Here is a 21,510-nt window from a genome sequence, read left to right as displayed (position 1 = left end):
GTTGACCTATGTTGTCAGTACCAATATTTGAAAGAGTATGTTGCACAAGATTTCAGTTCTCTGATGTGTTTGCTATTTTAAAAAGATAATTAACTTTTAATTGTGTCTTTTGTTGTCACTTGGCAACTTCAATTGCTTTATTAAATGCTGGGTTTTGTTGAGGTATTTTCTAAAGATATTCTTGTTAAAATTTCAAAATAGGTTTTACTTTTCCTTTTGGTCATTAGGCAATAAATGTTTTTTTAAATAAATAAACCATAATCGAGGTGCTCAGTGGGTATTAGCTGGAAGATGGAACACAGTTTTGGTGGCATTGTAGACAATGAAGTAGTTAGGCTTTTCAGAGAACTGTATTGTGCTTGTGATGCTCCTTAGAAGACTGATCTGCTCGTTAAATAGCAGTGGTAGCTCTGTGGGGCAGTATATAGCCAACACTCACCGGTGGGCTTCTTGTGTAAAAGCAAAACAAAACCAAGAAAAAGCTTTTACACACTGTCAAACCTGAAGCTGGAGCACAGCCCGCCTGGTTCTGCAGCCAAGGCACCATTCCATGTTTGGGTGGCAGTCAGCCAGTAACTCAGGAGGTCCTGCTGGAACCTTGCCTTGGATTTGGCAGAAGTCTATAAAAATGGAGATGTAGTGGGTTTAGAAAAGCACAAAAGAATGGGCTGTTGCATGGGATGAATAACTAAATGGTGGAACCCACTGCTAGAGAATGTGGGAGGCCGAAAGTATAAATTCATTCAGTTAATTACAGATAGGTCAGTTGTGAACTGTTAAACACAAGAGTCCACATATAACCTGTGGTTCCAGCTTGTTTCTGCTGGAGAATTTCTGTCCAGCTGCTTCTGGCAAGTTCCCTCTCCTGGAGCGTCCACCCTGCAGGTGCAGTCTACTCTGTCCAGACTATGAAAGCCAGCCAGTCAGAACCTGTTTATTTGGATAGAAAGAATACATTAGTGGCTTACTGCTGTAGATTCATAGTTTAACTGATATCTTTAATCCTTTGGTAGCCATTATTCATCACTTTCAATATCCCATGCAGGGACTGGAGGGGAAAATTGGGCCAGAACTTGTATAGGTTTGGAAATATAGCACTCCTTGTTTGGGTACTGGCATTATCAGGTGAGAGAGGAAGAGAATTATGGAAATGAGTGTGTGAAAACAACTAGGCAATGTTAGTTAATGGAATGGAGAGTAAACTCAACATGATAAATTCTTCTGCCTAACAGGGAGTGTTAAAGGAGGCTTCAAAGAATATTTTATCTTCTTGAAAGTATATAAAAAGATGCTTTACATAAAGACTTACGCAGAACAAAGATAATGTAGCCCAGCATGCTATCTATAGCAGTGGAAGTAAGAGGATTCCATATGATATTTGTCCCTTGAACTCTTTGGACAGCCAGGTATTTTCAGCTCAGGTGATTTCCTAGGTTCCATCTGTTTTTTTTACATTCAGAAATCCTCAAATTTCCCTTCTGTGTAAATTTTTGCGCTCTAGCCCATGAAGACCTTTTGTATCCCCGACATCTCTTGACAGTAATTTACAGATGTTTGCTAATTGTATCAGGAAGAGCTACCTCCTTTCATATGGGATACCTAGAAACTTTATCTGATAATCCAAAAGGTCTTGCGCTGGAAGCAACAGTGAACATTGTATCCCTACTCTTTCTTTCTCATTCATAACTTGTTCTTTTGCATCCCACCTCAACTGATGAAGTCCTAGCTCACTCAATTGATTCACATACAGAATCACAGAATAGTTGAGACTGGCAGGCACCTTTGGAGATTTTCTAGTCCAACCTCCCTTCCCAAAGAATGTTTGACTAGAGCAGGTTGCTCTGGATCATGTCCAGATGGGCTCTGATTGCCTCTGGTGGTGTTGGCTCCACAAACTCTTTGAGGGCAACCTGTGCCAGTGTTTGACCACTCTCACAATGTAAGTTTTTTTCTTATGTTTAAATGGAATCTCCTGTTTCAGTGTGTGCCCATTGCCACTTGTCCTTCCATCAGGCACTACTGAGAAGACACTAGTTACCTCTTCTTTAGTCTTTCCCCTTAGGTATTTATACATTGTTCTGATCCCCCAAGTCCTCTCTTCTCTAGTCTGAGCAGTTCCAGCTGTCTCAATTTCTTCTCACATGTTACATGGAACACCCCCTTAATTGTGTTTGTGGCCCTTCACTGGAATTTCTCGAGACAGACAGTGTGTTTGGGTCCCAGTTCATGAGATGACCCAGACGTGTCTCAGTGGTGCTTGGCAGAGCAAAAAGATCACCCAGATCACTAAATGTGCTGGTGATGCTCTTCCCAGGATGCTGTGGGTCGTCTTTGCCCCAACAGCACACTGCTAACTCATGGCCAGTTAGTGCCCTAGGACCTCCCAGAAGGTTGTTGCTTAGCTTGTATGGATGCACGTGGCTGTTCCTACCACAAAATACAAAGCTATTTTTGGTTACTTGATTCATCTTTTTCTAAGTCCTTTTGAATTCTATTGTAACTTTTTTATGTGAGGAGATCATAGTGAAAGCTGCACGGAGTATTCAAGATGTGGACAATCAATACATTTAGTGGTATAATGCTGTTCTCTTCCTTAGTATTCTTCATATTTATTCCTTGCCTTCCTAGGCATTCCTTTCTCATCCCTAGCACATAATTTGCTTTTTTGACCACGGTTGAAACTATCTTAACATAACTACAACATAATGTTTCCAAATCAAAATTATCAGCAAAGAGCCCATCATTTTGTGGGTAGAATCCCAGTTGCTTTTTCTTGTATATATTACTTTAAATGGAAGTTTTTATTTTCCACTCATGCTAGCCCGTGAGATACATCATCACCAGTAGCTGTCATTCTTGCTAGCCTGGGTAACTTAATGTCTCTTCTTTTTTAAATTGTCATCAGTGACTTGTGAAGAACCTGAACAGCACAGGTCATTGCAGTATTCCATTGGTGGTTTCCCTCCACTATAAAAATTATTCTTTTACTCATACCTGGTGTTTCTATCTTCTCATAAGTTATTTGTCCAGTCATGACTTCTTTCTTAAGCCACAGATGCTTAGTTTCCTAAAGAGCTTTTGGTGACAGGTTTTTCCGAAATACTTTTGAAAATCAAAATAAGCTTCCATTGCCTTTAGGCACGTGGTTGCTGACTGCTTCCAAAAACTTTAGGAGCAAGTAACCTCTCTTGGTTGGGGTTTGTCTTATCTGCAGTTTCTGAGCTTTACCAGCAGCTTCTGTCATGTTTCCAGTGTCAAGTGTGAAAGGAACAGAAGGAGCAGAGAGAACAGACTCTGGAAATAGAGATGTAGGAATTCTGCACTGGTAATACTTGAGCAACTTGATTGGTTTCTTAATTTTTGAAATGCAGCTGCCAGTGGCACAATTCCAACAGCTGGGCCAGGATCCACTGGTGAGGTGCCCACCCGTGGCACTACGCCAGCGCAGTTGAGGAGGGGAAATACATCCTTCACCTCTGTGCAACTCAACGCTGCAGACTTCTGCTTCTTTTGCCTTTGAGCTTTTATGGTTTTGGCAGTGGCTGGAGAAAGGCAAAGCTGGGGGTTAGGAAGCTCTGCCCTTATGACTGCTACTCTCTGCTTTCCACCAAGAGTCAATAGAGACAGATCATTTCGTTACAATTACTTGCTGACTCCAGGCACTGAAAAAAGTTTGCATGAGTAGAAACTACAGCCAGAAAAAAGACTATGGAGACTCAGTGTCACCTTTCCCAACACAGCTGGGGAAAAGCAGTAATGTCACCTATTCTAATCTGAGGTATGCATAAAGTGTCTTGTACATTGACTGCCCCAAACATGGTGCTGCTGGTACTGCTTCTGTAAAAACTGCAAAACCAACCAAAAAAGACAAAAATATATTAAAAAAATGAAGAACACATCTTAAAAGAGAGTGATTTCCACGTGGTCTGCTCTCTCCCTGTACTGGCCATGGCTGTTGATCCCTGCTCGCCCTACTCTAAGGAAGAAAGTAGAGTTGTTAGCTATCACTGCAGGCTGCAACCTGGGCAAGAAACTATACCATTAGTACGCAGAGCCAAATCACTTTCACATCTTCCTTGATGTAAACTCTCCAGTCAAAGCTGTTGGGTTTGTTGTGCCATATTTGCTACGATTGTCCTAATACCTAAACAGGACTCCTGGGGTTCCTTCTGCAAGATATTTGCAGCCAGAAAAATCTTTCATGTCATGAAGGGCGTTTTTGAAGAAAGATACAATGAACACAGGCTTTTGAGAGATTAACTTTTATTTACTGCTCAGAAAGGATGAGAATTTGTCATAAACATTTTTCCAATCCAGCTCAATGTTAAAGCCTTTATAATGTAAGGGATGAGGTGGGGGTTTTTATTTTACTCTGCATATGGTGTCCTTAAGCCCATAATGCCACATTAGAGTAGGAGAATATATATTAACTCTTCACATACTTCAAACATCATAAACTATTCAAACTTGATAACTGTTTCTGCAAGCTAAGTAAGCCAAAAACCAAGTCTTTTAATTGCGTTTCTTGTTTCCATAAATTCCAACCTGTAAAAACTTGCAAGGTAAAATTTTGGCCCCTGGAAAAAACCTGTTAAATACTCTGCCTGTCCTGGTTCCAGCAGGGATAGAGTTAATTTTCTTCCTACCAGCTGGTGTGGTGCTTCCTTATATTTTGTGTGGCCCATCAAAATGTTTTTATCTCAACCCACATGATCCCCCCCTTTCGCTCTTCCCATTGTGCCCCCCATTCCACCAGTGGGGAGTGAGCCACCAGTGGTGGCTGTGTGGGGCTGAGCTGCTGGCCAGGGCTGGACCACAACATCTCTCTAATGTTGCAGAAGCTTTACCTGGAAGTTTCGAAGTATTCAGTAGTAAGGTAGCACATTCTTTTCTTCTGCTTCAAGTTTCCTTTCCTTGTCCTTATTTTAACACTGTACAGTGCTAAATGTGACTTTTCCTTAAACAGAAATTCTCATATTGCGAAGTAGGCATTAGAAGATGTTAGAGGTGAAATAGACAACTCAAGTAGAACCTTCAGGACTCAAAGTGGTCTAGGATCATCCTTTCCTACAGATCTCACTGAAAATCACTAGACCCCTGAAGATCTCGTGTTTGTGCCACTTGATAGAACATACCCTACTGAAGAACCTTAATTGTGTTATTAATTCCTCATATAAGTGACAGAGAGAAAATAGACCCCTACAGACGGTAATTTATCCTACTTAATGATCGTCTTAACTTTTGAGGAGGGACCAATCTCTCTCCCCTGGCTACAAGAGAATGCAGGGGAGTACATTCTTAATGTAAGCGCTCTCATTAACCTCTAACCTAGGTGGGAGACAGGCCTTGGCATCATAGCTATGTTACAATCACTAGTAAGAGGGACCTTTGAGTGATAGAACAATCCTGAAAAAGCTCCCATTACAGTGATAGCTTTTCTGGGAATGCATTGCTTTTGATATGACACTCCTTTGATGGTGCATATGGTTTGTTCTTTTTTATCATGAACTGGGAGCATAGAATCATTAAGGTTGGAAAAGATCTCCAAGATCATCTAGTCCAGCTGTCCCCCTATCACCTATATTACTAACTAAACCATGTCCCTAAGTGCCTCATCCGACCTTTCCTTAAGCACCCTGAGGGACGGTGACTCCGCCACCTCCCCTGGGCAACCCGTTCCAATGCCCAGCCACTCTTTCTGAGAAGAAATTTCTCCTAATTTCGTAGTTGAACTTTCTGTGGCACAACTTGCAGCCATTCTCTCTTGTCCTGTGGCTACTTATCTGTGAGAAGAGGCTGACCCCCAGCTCACCACAACCTCCTTTTGGGGAGTTCAGTTGTAGCATCACACTGGGCACAGATTTTCTGAGCAGGGAGTGGGACTAAGCCACCTTTTTACCTGCTCCTGCAGAGTTTGGGTTTTGTTCCGTTTCAGGCCTGCCTGCACAGCGTAGTTGGGAGTCAGCCCTGTAGTACAGACTCCTCCTTGCACAAACACAATAGTTGTGGCCTGCATACAGCCATAGGGTTATTTACATTTTACTTTGTTCTGTGGCTGGCTTAGCAAACTACTACAGACCTGGCTGTGTTATGCAGCCCTGTTGCATGATGCTGCTGGGGAACTGTCTAGCATATAAATGTTAACCATACAGGCATTGAAAATGGAACAGGTCAGAAGTGTTCTACTGCCATTTCCTCAGTACCATGAGTACCACTTCTGCCTGAATGAAAACCAGAGGTGTTTGATTATCTTTAAGGTGTGGTTTTACAGTCCGTCTGTCTTCGAATTGCCGGTTTGCACACACCAAAAGGCTTTTTGCTCATTAATACGGCATCCAAAGATAAGGAAGTACTTCTTTCCAGAAATCAAGCATGTATTTTAAGTGTAGTTCATATGCAGTTCAATACAGTTGTTTCAGTTATTTTAAATGACATTTAGTATGTGTTCCAGTTGTTGCTGGTTATGAATACTATGTGTCACTAAATTACTTCATCAATACCTCAGATACATTTGGATCAGCATTCTACAGTGGTAACTGCTTAAGCAATGTCACATATGCAATACACGCTTTATTTCTCAGTCAAACTTTGCTTCAGTCAGAGTTTATGTATCATTTTAGCATTCAGCATTTGGTACTCGGATGATGTCTGAATTGCAGAAATGAATGGAAATCTCCTTGTGGAAAACTTAATTTAGTAGGAGGTTTAAGCTCTTCCCAACGAAAGCACAGTTCAAGATCAAATTGTTCTCGTGCTTCTATATCTGTGTCTCTTCTGTTTAGTATGTTAAAAGTGCAGTTTCTAAGATTAGTGTTCTTCAGAATATTGCTTAAAAAGAATTCATGAAAGTTATTTTTAGAGAAGTTATATTAAGTAAAATGTAATGTTATATAACCTAAATACAGTATCCCGTTACTTTCTGAGTGAAATGAATTCTTTGACTGAAGATTAATGACCCTTCTTTAAAATACTTGCAGTCAGGGCTGAATACTGTGTTTAATATCTCCAGTGTTTCCCTGGCTTCAAGGATGCCGAACCAAAATCCTAGGAAATTAACAGGAGTAAAGGAAAAAGCTATCAGAGAAGGAGCTGTTGTTTCATTGTGATGTTAAAGTCAGGCAGCTCTGTAATAGCAATTAAGTGTCTTGAAATGATCAATTAACTGAGTGGATATTTGTTTAAACCTGTATCTCACCTTTCCTCTGAACACCTAAAAACCAAACCACCCCCAGAGCCCTACATTATGGCAAATACTCTGCAAATGGAATAGCTGAAGAAAACGACCCTAGAACCATTTTGGTTTGGATTCAGAATACTCCAGAAATCAGTCAGGGTGACCTCTCTCATCAGTCCCTCAGTGCAACTGGGTGTAAGTGTTCTGAAACTCCTCGGCCTGTCCTCAGCATTACAGTGCATGTGGGAGCAGCCGTGTAGCTCCTTCTGAGAGCATCTGGGGATAGCATCTTAGTAAAGAGAAACACTAATCAACACCCTCATTTTAGAAATTAGTTAACTGCACTTCCTGCATTTATTTAAAGAAATTAAGCATCTTTATTTATCACTTATAGGAAATGACATTAAGCATGCCTCAACCCCAAAACATGCTCCCCAAAAGACCCAGTAAAGTCTGGTGTCTCTAGGACACTGAAAATAAACTCTCTGGAGAAGAGAGGAAGGCAGGCAATGGCTGTTTGTGCTTTCCCATATCATGCATAGAATGAAAAAACTCCCTTTTGTTTCTGTACTTGTATAGTGCAAGTACATGAGAAGAGAAAACTTTTGGTGCTTCTAAGGCATGTTGCAAGAGAGCTCTGCAGCACAACTGGAACATGTGGATGCTTTAGCTGGCAGTGACTTTCCAGGATGCTGGATAATTTTCAGTACAAGCAGCTTCATCACAGAGGAGTGATGCAGACCACCCTGCTGAGCTGAACTCTGTACGTTTGGTATGCAGTAAAAAACAGATGCTGCTTCCAAGCACTACTGGGAGTTAATGATATTTTTGCCTCTTACCAATGTATTTTTAAAAAAGTTTCCAGGATTTGTCAGCTTCTTAGGCCCTGCCAGATGCACAGGAAGGTGGGGGAACCTAGCCAGGAAATCTGCCCCACACTGGCCAGAGGGACATTCCTTTCGCTTCTGATGGAGCCTCGTGTTCCATATATTACTGGGGGAGCTAGCCAGGAGGTGGGATCACTGCTTGGAATCAGCCTGGGTGTTGAGTTGGTTTATTTTCCTTTTGCATGTGGTGAGCAGTTGCATTTGTGCAGCAATTGTGGTGGTGTTATTTTCCCTTTGTTATCCTATTAAGCTGTGTTTATTTCAACCCACAATGTTTTATTTTCTATTCTTCTCCCCATTGCTTCATGGGGGAAAGGGGTGAACAAACAGCTGCATCGTGTTCAGTTGCCAGCTGGGGTTAAACCATGACACTAAATATGTAGAAAGTCCTGTGAAAATTAGTCCTGGGGTTCTGTGTATCTGCACAGAAGAAATCAAACAGGGTGTTAGATAGGTTGTACCATTAAATCCAAGTAAATTATTTAACAAGGAGTATGAGATTGCCATCTATTATTTCTTTCATATCACTAAATTTCCCAGATGCTTGAGACCAGATAACTAATAGCTGTTGAAATGCCAGTCAAAGAGGGAAGCTCCAGAGGATCAGGCCCTCACAATGTTATTTTACCTACCCCAATTGCTCTTTATGTTGTAACTTTGTGACAGACCGTACCTCTGAACATGGTAGCCTGCCAAGGGAGCTTTGCTGGCCAGAACAGTTTCCTTTTACATCACCTGCAGGCAAAACTTCCCTTAGGCATTGCTGTCTCGGAGGAAAGCTGGGGATGCAAAGACCCTGGGCCAACCCAGAGGTTAGAGCATGCTCGTACCTGCGTTACCACTCCTGCAGCAGCCCAGGCATCCTTCTGAGCCTCCGGGCCTCCAAGGTGTCATTGTGGTGACGATGCCATGCAGATATGACAGGTGTTCAGGTTTAGCATAGTGGAAAACTGATGTCACCTGCGTATTCAGTGTCCTGGAATTTGGAGCCTTCCTGAGGTCTGAGATGCCAATTAGAAACAGAGATAAGCTAGAGGTTAGAAATGGAAGTAGGCAAGCAAACAAGCCAGCATTGAATGCATTGGAGCCTTGTCCCTTTCCAAATGTGGGTGATGGGAGGCAGAGATTCCTTTAGTTTTCTGTATGGCAGCTCGGTGACATGACAGACATACAGCTGGGAGTTGGTACCTTCTGTTGCTTCTGTAATGATGTTAGACTTGGAAGCAAAGTTGTGTAGATGCAGTGGGCACATGGGCTGTGCAGCTAGCTGTCCTCAGCAATTCACCAAGCTCAAGAAACAATTGGTAAGAAATTAGTAAAACAGCGATGCAAAACACAGTATGTTTAGCACCTTTTCTTGCCAGGTTGGGATTTCCTGTAGTTAGAGTGTGAGTTTGTGGATTTAAGTTTGTATTTGCTGACTGGGAAGTGAATTGAAAGCCTCTGCCCTCTTGCCTGTGTTCTGCTGTGTGTGGGATCTTTACAGATGTCAGCTGACGAGTCTGTAATCAAAGGGGATTGCAGGCTCAGCAGACTGAAACTGGAGTGTGGAAATGGAAGATGCTTTTTAAAAGCCCCACAAAGCCCTTGTGCGTGGTTGTGGGCAAGGCTGTGACCTGCTCTCCAAAAGGAGCCTCCAAGCCCTTAGTTATCTCAGCTAGCCCTCTGCAGGGGAGAGTGGGGTTTGGCTAATGTTTATTTCTGTGTTAACGAACGTACATCCTACCCTGTCTGAGTGCACTCATGATTATACAGACAGGGAGGTACAGCAGTACTTCAGTAGCGCTGGCATCACGCCAGGGCAATCAAGGTAAAATGCTTTAGTTTGGGTTAAGGAGTTTCAGGAAAGTAAACCTCAGGAGAAGCAACCAGTCTGAGTGAATGGATTCATCTTCTAAATCCCAGAGGAGCCCCTGTATGCCTTGCTCCTGCACCTGACTTTCAACATTGGCTGGCGACACAGAAACATACTACTGGTGTGGCTCCTGTACTGAGGAAGGTCCTGTTCCAGTTGAGCAGGATGGTACTTGGCTAACCATTCCGCCTCAGAAAATTAGCATTTAAATATGTGTAAAGTAATCTGAGCTATAGTGTTGGTCTCCAAAGGCAGCAGTGAATAAACAAAACTTCAAGTATTTAGGTCCTTCTCCCCCTCAGCTCACCATTCTCATAATGAATATACTGTATTCATCCTGTCCGTAAGTAACATTAGCAGAAGGTAGGAGAGAGACTGCCTAGCAACCCACAGAAATCCCAAAGAGAGGTGGAAAGGAAGTGATTTTCATGTAATTATTCACTCCTACAAAAGCTGTTGTCAGGTAGACACTAGAAACATAGCTGTTTTATTATTCGCCTAACCTACTTTTAATCTTTTGAGAATCACTACCATTAAAGGCAGGGAAAAAAGAGCTTAATTCAGCCATTTTCTGCCTGGCCGTTTAAGTTGTGTTTTCCTGCTCTAATGAAGCCTCTCCTTTCAGAAGCTCTGTTGTTTAAAAACCCCTGGGTAGTAAACTTGAGAAACAAACTAATCCTGTATCCAAAACTCAACTTTTTTTTGTTGTTTTTTGCTGCTTCTCCTCCATACAGAGTTCATATTTTGTTTCAGTTTTGTTTCCCATTTAATGACTTTTCCCATTGGGTTGAGACAGAAACAAAATATTGTGGTTGGTTCCCCCCACAGCCTTCACCCCCAGAAGCCATTTGGGGACAGGGGCTAAAGAGCTTATTTACTTTAGGTAACACACTTGGTGCCAGCGTGCTTGGATCCAGCAGGTTTTTGTGCTTCTCCGAACATGAGGACCCCAGCTTTGCCCTCAGCCACCATTCCTTGGAGCTGACTGAGGCTGCATGGAGATAACTCAGGGATGTTTTAGTACTATTCTTGCTATCTGGAAAAGCCTGGAGGAGTTGTGCTTCACTTGCAAAGCGTCAGGCTTATCTTTTACATCCATGACTGAACAAACAGGTGCCACTTCTGCGTAACCTGAGGACTGGCACATTTTCAGTGAATAGTCTGATTGAAATCCTTATTTTCCTACACCACATTTCTAGATTAAAATAAGACATTGAAAATTTTCTTATAAAGAAGTATACTTAATGGAATATATATACCAATGTATCAAAAAAGTATATCAAGTGTATTTTGAGCGTATTTGTTGAGTCAGTGGCTTTCAGACTGGCTTATTGTGGAGGTCATATCACCAAGTTGGCAGAGGCTTTAACCTGTGCTTTTGGGTAAGGTAATATGCTACTCAGAAGAGATTGCATTCTAACAGTCTGGTTTCTCACTGGTTATCCCAACATTTCAGTTTCAAGCGGGAAGCTTTATTTTCCTAGTCAGCAAAAAGCTTTTCATTGACCCCTGGGATAATTTTTGTGAAATATCTTTTTGTCTCATTTCTACATTAAGGTGTCTTTTTTTATTAACTCTTTTGAAAAGAGGTGTAGATTATTTTTTTAAAACTATATACATACCAAGATCAGAAAATTGGTCTTCTCTGCTGTATTATAGTCAGACATGAGAAACTATGCAGTTACAACAACTGTGGTGATTATGTGGGGAAATAAATTTAAAATAAATAAGTTTATTCATTCCTGTTTAATTTTCTCTGCAGGATTTATGAGAATAAGATAGATTATCAGCATATCGCTAGACAGGAAAGGAGCAGAATGCAGGCAAGGAATGGATTCATTCACTTTGTACATCTACATCTCCTAAGCGTTTTGGGTGGGTTTTGAGCATAGGACACACTTTGAACTGAGAGTATGTGTTTTGTGCGGTTGCATAGCACAGACATTCAGCTGAATTTCGGTAGCTGCTGTTGAAGGATCAGTGGATTGAGAGTGTGAGCAGAGAGTAAATGAAAACTGGTTCATTTTCTTTTGTTGTGCCTCTGAACAGAGGTTTCGGTTGATGGCAGTGAATGGGCCAGAGTGTAACCTTTTGCACTTGTTGTAGCACGACCTAGAGACACTGCACACTCCTGCACAGTGTGCTCTCTGGCAGGTGTAGGTGCTGTGGCCTCTTTGTCATCCATTTGACAGAGCATTCTGTATTGAAACTGAAACTATCCAAAATGCATCTCCTGTCTTTTCTGGTGGGGTGTCATGTGAATGTTTAGCATTCTTCATTGTGCTCATCATATGTGGAACATAGGAAGTGACAAAAACCCTAACATACTGAACCCACCAAACAAAAGCCACATGTATGCCTGTGGCTTTCCTTCCATTGTATCTGTATCCATCCATCAGACAGAACTCTACCTACCTGCTATTAGCATCTATGCTGCACCGTGCCAAGCATAACAGTTAGAGATGTAGTGCAATGTTCTTCGTAATGAGAAAGCTGGGAAAAAATAATTTAATTGGAATAAGATCAGAGTTAAAATGCTCAGTCATCCACTACTGCCTATTTTATATTTTTCTTGGAAGATACATTCATACATACAATAAAATGTAAATTGTAGCAGAGGAATGCCATAAGCAGCAATTTAAGAAATGTTCTGGGAATGATTTTATAGTTGCACATTAACCTATGCTGTGTAGGCACTCTTCAGCAGAGTAACTCCTGCTTCCTAGTGTCTACAAAATTCATCTTAGTGATAATACTGTGATTTATTTAAGATACATGGTATCTAAGACTAGAAAAAATGGTCTTATGAATAAAAAATGGTAAAGCTCACTGCCTAGGAATCTTCAGGCTATGTGGTGCTTCCCTGTGGCAGTTAAGTATGCGGGCTCTGTGGTCCTAATATCAAAACACTATGGTGAGCAGCAGCGGCCAGTGGCCCTGGAGTCCTGATGGTACAGCCAGGAGCCTCTGCACATGCAGGATTTGTGCATTGGCAGGTATGTCTGTGGGAAACGTACCATTGTGTATGAACACAGTTTGATATATTTAATACAGCTGAGTTATTCATCTCTGTTTTCTGTGCTCTTTGTAAATGTAAAATGAAGGCCTACTAATCATGAGAGGAAAGAAAAGTTCCAGGCTGACCTTGAAACAAGGGCAGAATACCCGATTGTCCTCTGAATACTATGTGTAGGCTCAGAGCATGAGCACCTGCTGGATTTCTGTGGGTTGCAGCAGAAAGGTCAGCTTGGTTTTCAAGTTCAGCTCCTTTTTAGTCAGGTATGTTGGCTATAACTGAAAGCAGTCTTTCCTGGTGAGGTGATAGAAAAGAGACCAGACTATCTGAGGTGAAAGGACAGGGTGAAAGAAGGACTCTGCCTTTCCTCCAGAGTCCTTAGAAACTGCATCCTTTTCATCGTGTTTTGCTCAGCATCTGTTTTGGGGTTTTCTACAGTTATGTCAGAAATGGTCAGACCTATTCTGACCTGTTGTAGCAGCGCTTGGAGCTGTAGGTGGCATGGCTGAGGACAGACCCTTCAGCACTCCTCTAATTCAGGTGGCAGGAGGGGAGGAAGGAAGCTTCTGTCAGGGCCGTGGCTGGCAGATTCCTTTGAAATGGTTTTATTCTCTGAAAGCTTCTATTAGTGCTCATAACTAAACGTAGTGGCAGCTCCCCTACCTGACAGAGGGGTACTCTTTAAGTGCCAGTGCTATTTCCAGATCAAGACCTGACATTTTTATAGTTTCTTACAGTCCTGTTAGATCTTAACCTATATGATGACAAAAGAGCATATAGTACCTTTTCCCAAGAGCTGAAGCGACGATCTTCATGGCTACCCTGCACGAGTTCCATGACAGGTTTTCAGTCCCTGTGTCCGTCTTATCTGCTTTTTTTGACATAGCATATGGATTTTGGAGTTTTTTTTCTGATCTGAGTTTAGTCCTCTTATTTATTTGTTTGTTTATTTATTTATTGAATTTGGGGTTTTTTACAGTCGATAGCTTGCCTGCCTCCCAGGTGGTTGGATGTGAACCATGCTTTGTGACCACAGACTCACAAAGTACATGGTTTAGAAGCCCACCTGGAAATGCTAAACTGTGTGCTCTGGTATAGGTAGAGGAGTTCTGTAGCTGACATGAATTTTTGATGTTTTCTGCACACTGTCCACATGTTGTGACAGGCACTGGCACATGTACATTAAACCTGCTGTGATGTGTCGGACTTAAGCTCTAGTAATGCTTTTATTTTAGTCTATTTGGCAATAGGTTGTTTTATTCAGGTATTCTTACTGATTTATAGAAATCTGCACCTCTTCTATGCCTTTACCTTGCAATTTCATCTATTATATCCTGATAGCAGAGACTTTATTTTTTAAATTCTTATTTAAAAGCAGTTTGCTTTTGATTTCAAAATACAAGCTGTATGGAGATTCATCAAAAAGTAATTAATAATTAAATTGAAAGAAAAGTCTAAAGTGATTGCTCATTCCTTAATAACAAAATGGGAAATAAATGACTATCAACATTGGGAACATCATGTTTTCAGGAGCGAGTATGACATTTAACTGGCCTATGAAATCTCCCGTGCTGCAGTGAGTGCTTCGTTACGGAATTGTCATTAGCCACTCTGAGTTAAGGATGCTTTGAGCTGTGCAGCTGAAGTGGGTGTTCAATCTGAAAATCTTCCCTTGATTTTGATAGAAATACTCAAAGCAGCAAACATGAGTGGATACAAATATTAGGAGCCCCCTTACATGTTTATTGTTTCTAACAGACCTGCAGACTGTAGGAAAGGTCGTAGGCAAACAGATAGTAATATATACATTTTGTTCAATGGAAGAGTCATCGCGGTGCTTGATTGTTGTTCTAGTTACGCGTGGAGAACCGTGGATGTTGCAGTTCTTTTACATCAGCCATTACATTGAAAACTCTTTAGATTGGCTCCTGAAGCCAGGTGTCACGATGATTTGGCACCATGGGAAACAGAGAAAGTGTGCCATACGTGTTTTACATATTCAAGCCTCTTTGAAACTGTAACGCACAGGCACCTAAAGCCCATGTGTAGGTCCAGACTAGCAGCAAGACCCCCCAGCTACCACCTCAAGGTCCTTATGGATTCTGTGAGTACAGAGAGCAGTACCACATGGAAGAGATCCCACCATCTCTCCTGCAACAGGTCACACCCAGCTCTTAAGGCTCAGCCAGTTGTAGTGCATTGACAGTACTGTTTCCCTGCTGGGTATAAAGTCCGGAGCCTTACTCTGAAGCAGCTCTGTTCGTTCCTGCCTCCTTTCGGAGAGTGTAAGTAGGGACCATACTTCACTTCAGTGTTCTTGTTTTTTCTGTTTTGTGGAATTGTGTTTGTACCACCATAAGTTAGTCACCAGCAGGATGCAGCAGAGACCAACGCCTGTGAGCTAACGGTGTGAATCGGGAAGGCTGCCAAGTGTGGGAAAGCCTCAAAATAGGGATCAGGGCACAGGCAGCTCTGCTGTTCCCCTTCCTGCTCCGAAAATGGAAAGTGGAGCGACACAATCTCTCACACCTCAGTGCTGCTTGGAGCAGGCGGGCAGCACCATGGAGCTAAGGCTTGCTTACTTTGCCTCCTTCCTTTGGGAGCAGAGCTTCATCGCATGAGCTCATTGAGCAGCCCCTTCTTCCTACAGTGAGTGGTTTGTGGGCAGGAGTCACAGCAAGAGCTGTGCTGCTGTTCTGAGCTGGCAATCGCGTTGTTCTAGTCTGCTCATGCTGATGCCAATGTAGCACTGGGCCTGGAGTGTCTAGAAAATGGCTGTAATGTGGGTACAGAAATGTTAGCACAGGTCATAGGAAGGTTCTGTCCTTTGCTAATTATTAAGGTAGAATATACAAAGGTTTTGTGCCTTAATTTTAGTCTTATTTTGGCATGGAAACATTTTAAATATGAGATAAAGAGGAAAGAGCTGCATCTTTTAAAGTAGGAGAAAATAGAAAACTATAAATTATTTTCAGTCTCCAAATTGATGATCACATGCTGCTGAATTGACTTAATTATCACTAATCAAAGGATTTTCAAGGTACAAAGTTTATAAAGCATGAACAGGATAATCTCCAGTACACATCCTTTCCTCTGGAATTTACTCATGCCAGAGTATCAAGCCCATCTCATTTCAGAAAATCCGAACTCATTTTGTCCCAGCCTCTCACCAGCTGCTGGCTCCAGAGCCCTTGGTTTGCAGCTCACTGGCAGGGTTTTCTTTGTCTCTGTCCTTCAGAATTTCATTGTTCTGCAGAATTGTGCTACATTCATTCCGTGTACTTGGAAAATTTTACAACTTCTAGTCTAAGCCAGGCATTGCAAATTCAACACTCTCAGGAATAATTTATAATGCTTTTGTTGCTGTGAGCCAGATGGATGACACCTGGATCTGAGTGGTCTATCTGTACCCATGAGAAGTTCTGATGAGAACAACTTCCCCTGAGTTCCAGTTTATCAATGGCCAAGACTGGGTGTGACTTAGGGTAATAAATAATTTGTGTACTTCAATAAATTCTCCAGCCACGACTAAGTACCAGAGTACTAACTGTCACACAGTCAGATGGGGCAAGAGAATGAAGAACTCATCTGTGATATCAAGCACATGGCTTTAAAATGTTGCCATGTCTAGACAAAAATTCAATAGTTTGTCCATCTCTCATGGTTTTCCAGCTACCAAAAAAATCCACCTGTGGTTTCTAAATGCATTTCCCTTTTGCTGTTTTCCTGATTAGTTGTAGATGTATTTGTCTTTCCAGAAAGTTGAAATTGGTATTAGTGAGCATCACAAACTAAACATCACTGGTTCTCTGAGAATACGGCCCAAAAGAAGCTAATATTCTATTGAGTAGATAAAATGTTTTCCTTCTTTCTGTTTAAACCTGAGCTGTAAGTTCTGATGGGCATTTCTAGATAGATGTCATACAGTGCAAGAAAACTAATCTGATTCAATGTAGCTGGAATATGTTAACGTTAGCTTACAGAACACGCTTCCCATAGAGTATTTGCCATGTTTTATGGTGAAGCACTGCCAGATGTCACAGTCTTTAGATGAGATGTGTTTCCTTTGAAGGAAATTGTATCACTCATGGCCAGAATTTGATCTGTTTTTCTAACGAGGTATGCAAGGCCTCTGGAGGAAAGTCTTCTCTGCTGCTCTTCTCCAGCAGCTCTGGAGGTTCTCACTTAAGTATACGGTTCTCCTTTGCCCCCATTTCCACTAGGACTTGCTGTCCAAGGAATGATCGGACTTCTGTGGAGCTGGTGTATTCCAACAGGAAGGCTGTTGCTCATCTGCGTGCTTGACAGTGCCCCCAACAATACATTGTGCAAAAAAGAAATGGGAGGAAAGAGCGGCTTCAGCATGTGCTGATCCAGTTTCCTCGCTTTTGTTTATGCTCAAGAAGACCATGCCTTTTCAGTTGACCTATGCTACTTACAGCTTTTTGGGAGCTTCCGATCTTGTTAAAGAGCCTGTCTGTCAAAAGGCTTTCTCTGGGCCGTTTTTTCCTTACCAAGTGGTGAAACTTTGAGATGTAACCAGCTGTATCTTATTCAGGATGACAGCACTGAAACCATTTAAGCCACTGATGCAAATCAAATGTGATCTTAATGTTATTCCTAAACAGAAACACGCTGAACAATTCCAGAAACGAAGGTCTCAATTGATCACATGTAAAACAAATACATCCCCTTTGTGTGTTTGAGTATTTGATTGCTATTATTAGTCATGAAATCATTACCTGCACTACCTCTTTCCTGGCTCAAACAGCTAATGGCTGCACAGCTATTGCCTCTGGTTATCAGTCAGTGTTTTGTTACTTCTCTCAAAAGCACCGCGGTTGCCCTGCTTTAAAAAACAAACCCCACACGCCCCTCCCAGAGCTCATTTATCCCAGGAAACCAGGAGTCAGAATTTATTGGATTGGACATAATAGTTCAGCTGCGTAGCTGTGGGTTCTTGACATCGTTCTCGTGGAGAAAGCAGGAGTTAAAAGAGGATATTCACCTCCAGTAATAACACACCCACACGCTAGTTGAATGACACAATCTGTTTTGTTGGAGTATTTTTAAAGTTAAAAAATATTGCCTGTTATATTAATGTTCTGAGCTTGCTGTGAGGAGAATAATCTCACTGTGTCGCATCATGCTTCCTTTTTTTTTATTTCTCTGATCTAGAATTTAGTATTTACACTGCTTCAGGGTATAAATGTTACCATAATGATGTTCTAAAGCTATTTACTTGCTAAATTTAACAGAAGTTTTATTTTTTAATTTTATATTGACCAGACCAACCATGTCCTGATGCTTAACTGGGGCCATTAACACCCGCTTTTCCCTGGATCAATCGTCTCTTCTCTTTCCCCAGCTTAATTTGTACGTTATCTGTGAATGCCATATTTTGTCTTTAGATTGGTTTCTCCACATTAATTTTTTTTAATTTATATAAATAATTATCAGTAAGGATGAGATAAATGCTGATTCTATTTAGGTTACTGACATCTTACAGTGTTAATGGAACCATTTAAGAATTTATACTGGGTGAGGTTCTTCTCCAGATACACTGTCTCTCTCTCCACTTACATTAGGATGAACCTGTGGTGACCAGCCCAGTTTCTCCTTTATACCACCGGGAAGGAGAGGAATTTCTCTCTCAGCACACTTTTCTTTTGGAAGGTTGTGGCTCACAGGAGGCTTGCCAGACACAATCACTGTGCGCAGGTGCCTCTGCAAATCTGCAGTCAGTAGATGCATAAAGGTGACTCCTCCTTGACCGTTTTTAACCTCTGCATTTTGTTTGCCCTCAGGTGTGGGTGGATGCTGGTACGCAGATATTTTTCTCTTACGCGATATGCTTGGGATGCTTGACAGCCCTGGGAAGTTACAACAACTATAACAACAACTGTTACAGGTAATATCTTCCATACTTTATTTTCCCATTTACTCTCAGTGATGGACGTGCCTGCATACTCCCTTTTCCTTTGGCTATTTGCATGAGAAATCACGAGCACATGTGTTTTTGTTGAACTGAGAGCTATAATGCTTCTTATTGTTTCAGGAGAACTCTTTCCCAAAATATGGTGTTTTAATCCCTTGTGATCCTATCTGAGCCTTGTGCAGCCACAAGCCCCTCAGTACACAGGGATATACACAATCGCATGTATAATACACACAACTTTATACGTGTATAGTCGTGTGTCTGTGCAGTATTTGATTGTATAACATACATCTCTTTAAGCAGATCATAACAACGCATTAAAAGGCACCAGAGTGGTCTGTGCTCTGAATGTCACTTTTCCCATGGTTAGCTGGCTCTTAGCAGCAGCACAGTGGGAATTGATAGCATTGCATCGCTTACCTTTATAGAAATCACCAAGGAAATTGCTAGTGACCCGAGGAGGTTTTAATCTTTCCTGAATGGATGTCAGAAGAACATGACTCACACAAAATTCTCATTCCGTTTTACTGGCACTGGCAGGAATATGAGCACTACTTTTTTCATCTGGCAGCAGTTGTTACTGAATCAGTTTTCCTACTGTTCAACAGCCATTAATACAAGACAGTAGATGACAGTTTGGTTGTACCGACTCCATCGTGATCTTCAGACAGATAATTAAAATTTCATTTTTCTGTAAAGGAAATAATACAGTCCAAAAGCAAAAGAATCCCAAACACACCACCCCAAAGCCCCTAAAGTGTATGTATTTAAAGTCTAAGTCACAGTTTCACTGGAAGACTTCAGGAGACAGTTTTAGGAAACACCTTTTTTCTTTCACTGTCTTACCAACGATTTGCTCTTTGTCAGAGAAATCCCAAAGGGTAGGATGGTCCAGAGTGGGAGCTGGGATCCTGGAAACTGCAGAGACACTATCTACGTAGCACCATCTGAATGTCCTCAAAGCTCCGCAGCCGCAGTTACGGGTGCTTTGCCATCTAAACATGCACAGTAACTTAGCAGCAGCCACAGCCAGACTTGCAAATGCTTTGCTGCATGAAGTAGCACAAGTCCCCTACCATCTTCAGTGCTGATTGGTATTCAGAAGAAGGATAAAACTGCCCCTGAAGAGGGTACAGAACAGAGGGTAATGAAAGTTTTCCCTAATTAGCCTAAGTGACGCTTTAATAAAGGCACTACTCCTTTTTTCCTCTTTGTTTTATATTTATTTCTTTCCAGTTGCAGCCCATCTAGAAGCTACTTTCTCACTGCCTCCAGGACTGCAGTGATCTTTTTACTGTGGTTTTGCAGCTCATTACAAAAAGCAGAAGCTCTGATGTGTGATCGGATTGCTTATGGAATTTTCCTTCCTTCCCTCTGACCCTAGCAGTGTAGCTTGTCAGGAACATCCACTGTGCTCTTAAAGCTCCTGAGCAAGATGCTGCAACAGAGACCTCTTTACTGAATCTGAGCTTCACAATTCCTCTGACAATATGTTCTCACAAATTTCCTGAATAGGACAGATTTTATTGTGTCCCAAAGTGTGATTCTGAAGCAGGCTGAGGAAAGGAGTAGGACAGAAGTTGCCTGCAGAAAACAGCCGAGTTCAACAGGGCTGTTAGCAGAGCAAGGCAGATGCAGCAGCTATGCACTGGAAAGCAGAAGTAAATTTATACTCTAACACTTAAAAAAATTAAAATCAAGCCATGAATATGCCTCTTACAATACCTGCAGGTGGTGTCTGATTGTAACACCTTTTTACCCCCTGTTTCACTAATGATTTTTTCTAAGGGACAGTTGCAGTGGAAAATAATGACCTGAGGTAGTTTAGTGGGAAATGGGCAAATGTAAACTGCATGACTAATTCATTAACATTGTAAATTAATTGAAAACAAATCACATCTTTGAATAGGAAATGAATTTTTATTACCCTTGCTTCTATTTCTTTGTAATTCGGTTTCCCAGCACTGCTGCTTTGTACCCAGGCTGCACCTCAGCAGGACCATTGTTATGTAGGAGCCCCAGGTACAAATCAGGGCTGAGTGGCCACATCACCACTGTGGTGCCAAAGATAAATGAGCGATTTACAGGCTGTCAACAAATGGACAAAAATTCTAGGAAATTAAGATGTGTTCTTTATCAAGCTTCTAGTCTAAAAGGAAAGGGAATTGGTCTCAAAGGCCAGAATGTAACCAGAGGGATGTAAAAGGTGGGCTTTTGCCTCTAATCAGAGAGGCTCCTTAAGGAAGGCAGAATGAGTTTTCAGTATCCTGCCTGTTGGGCACTGAGAGGATAAGGGATGCATGTCTTGAATTATTCAGGTGATTGGCAGGACATGAATTTGGCAGAATGTGGAGTTTTCATAAAAATTTGAAGTTTTCCTTTCATTTGAAATGAGTTTGAGCTTCTGTCAGGGTCTGATGCCTTCCTACCAAGGATGCTTATAAAAAATGGATGGAAAATTAGAAAATCTTCATGTTGTCCTACCAGTGGTTCTGGGTTATTTGTGTTACAAAAGTCATCAGTTTCACAATCAGTGGTTCCAGATCCCCCTCTCAGTTTTTCTTCCTGTAGCAGAAGAAAAAGACTGAGCTACAGGTTACACACTTCTGTGTGAAGGAAAACACAGGTAGGATTTGAGGG

General features: G+C 41.6%; 1 protein-coding gene across 1 annotated transcript in view; it reads left to right on the top strand.

The window, feature by feature from the left end:
• Positions 1 to 21,510, top strand: part of SLC6A11 (solute carrier family 6 member 11) — a gene marked incomplete at both ends in the record, with an annotated part of 91,933 nt that overhangs the window by 57,584 nt on the left and 12,839 nt on the right. Inside the window, one exon of the mRNA XM_084269507.1 lies at positions 18,740 to 18,843. Coding sequence (XP_084125633.1) covers positions 18,740 to 18,843 — 104 coding nt within the window. The remainder of the gene's footprint in view (positions 1 to 18,739; positions 18,844 to 21,510) is intronic.

This window comes from Gallinula chloropus (genome assembly GCF_964237585.1).
Source record: "Gallinula chloropus genome assembly, chromosome: 12".
NCBI lineage: Eukaryota > Metazoa > Chordata > Aves > Gruiformes > Rallidae > Gallinula > Gallinula chloropus.
This window is presented reverse-complemented; position numbering and strand designations above follow the sequence as displayed.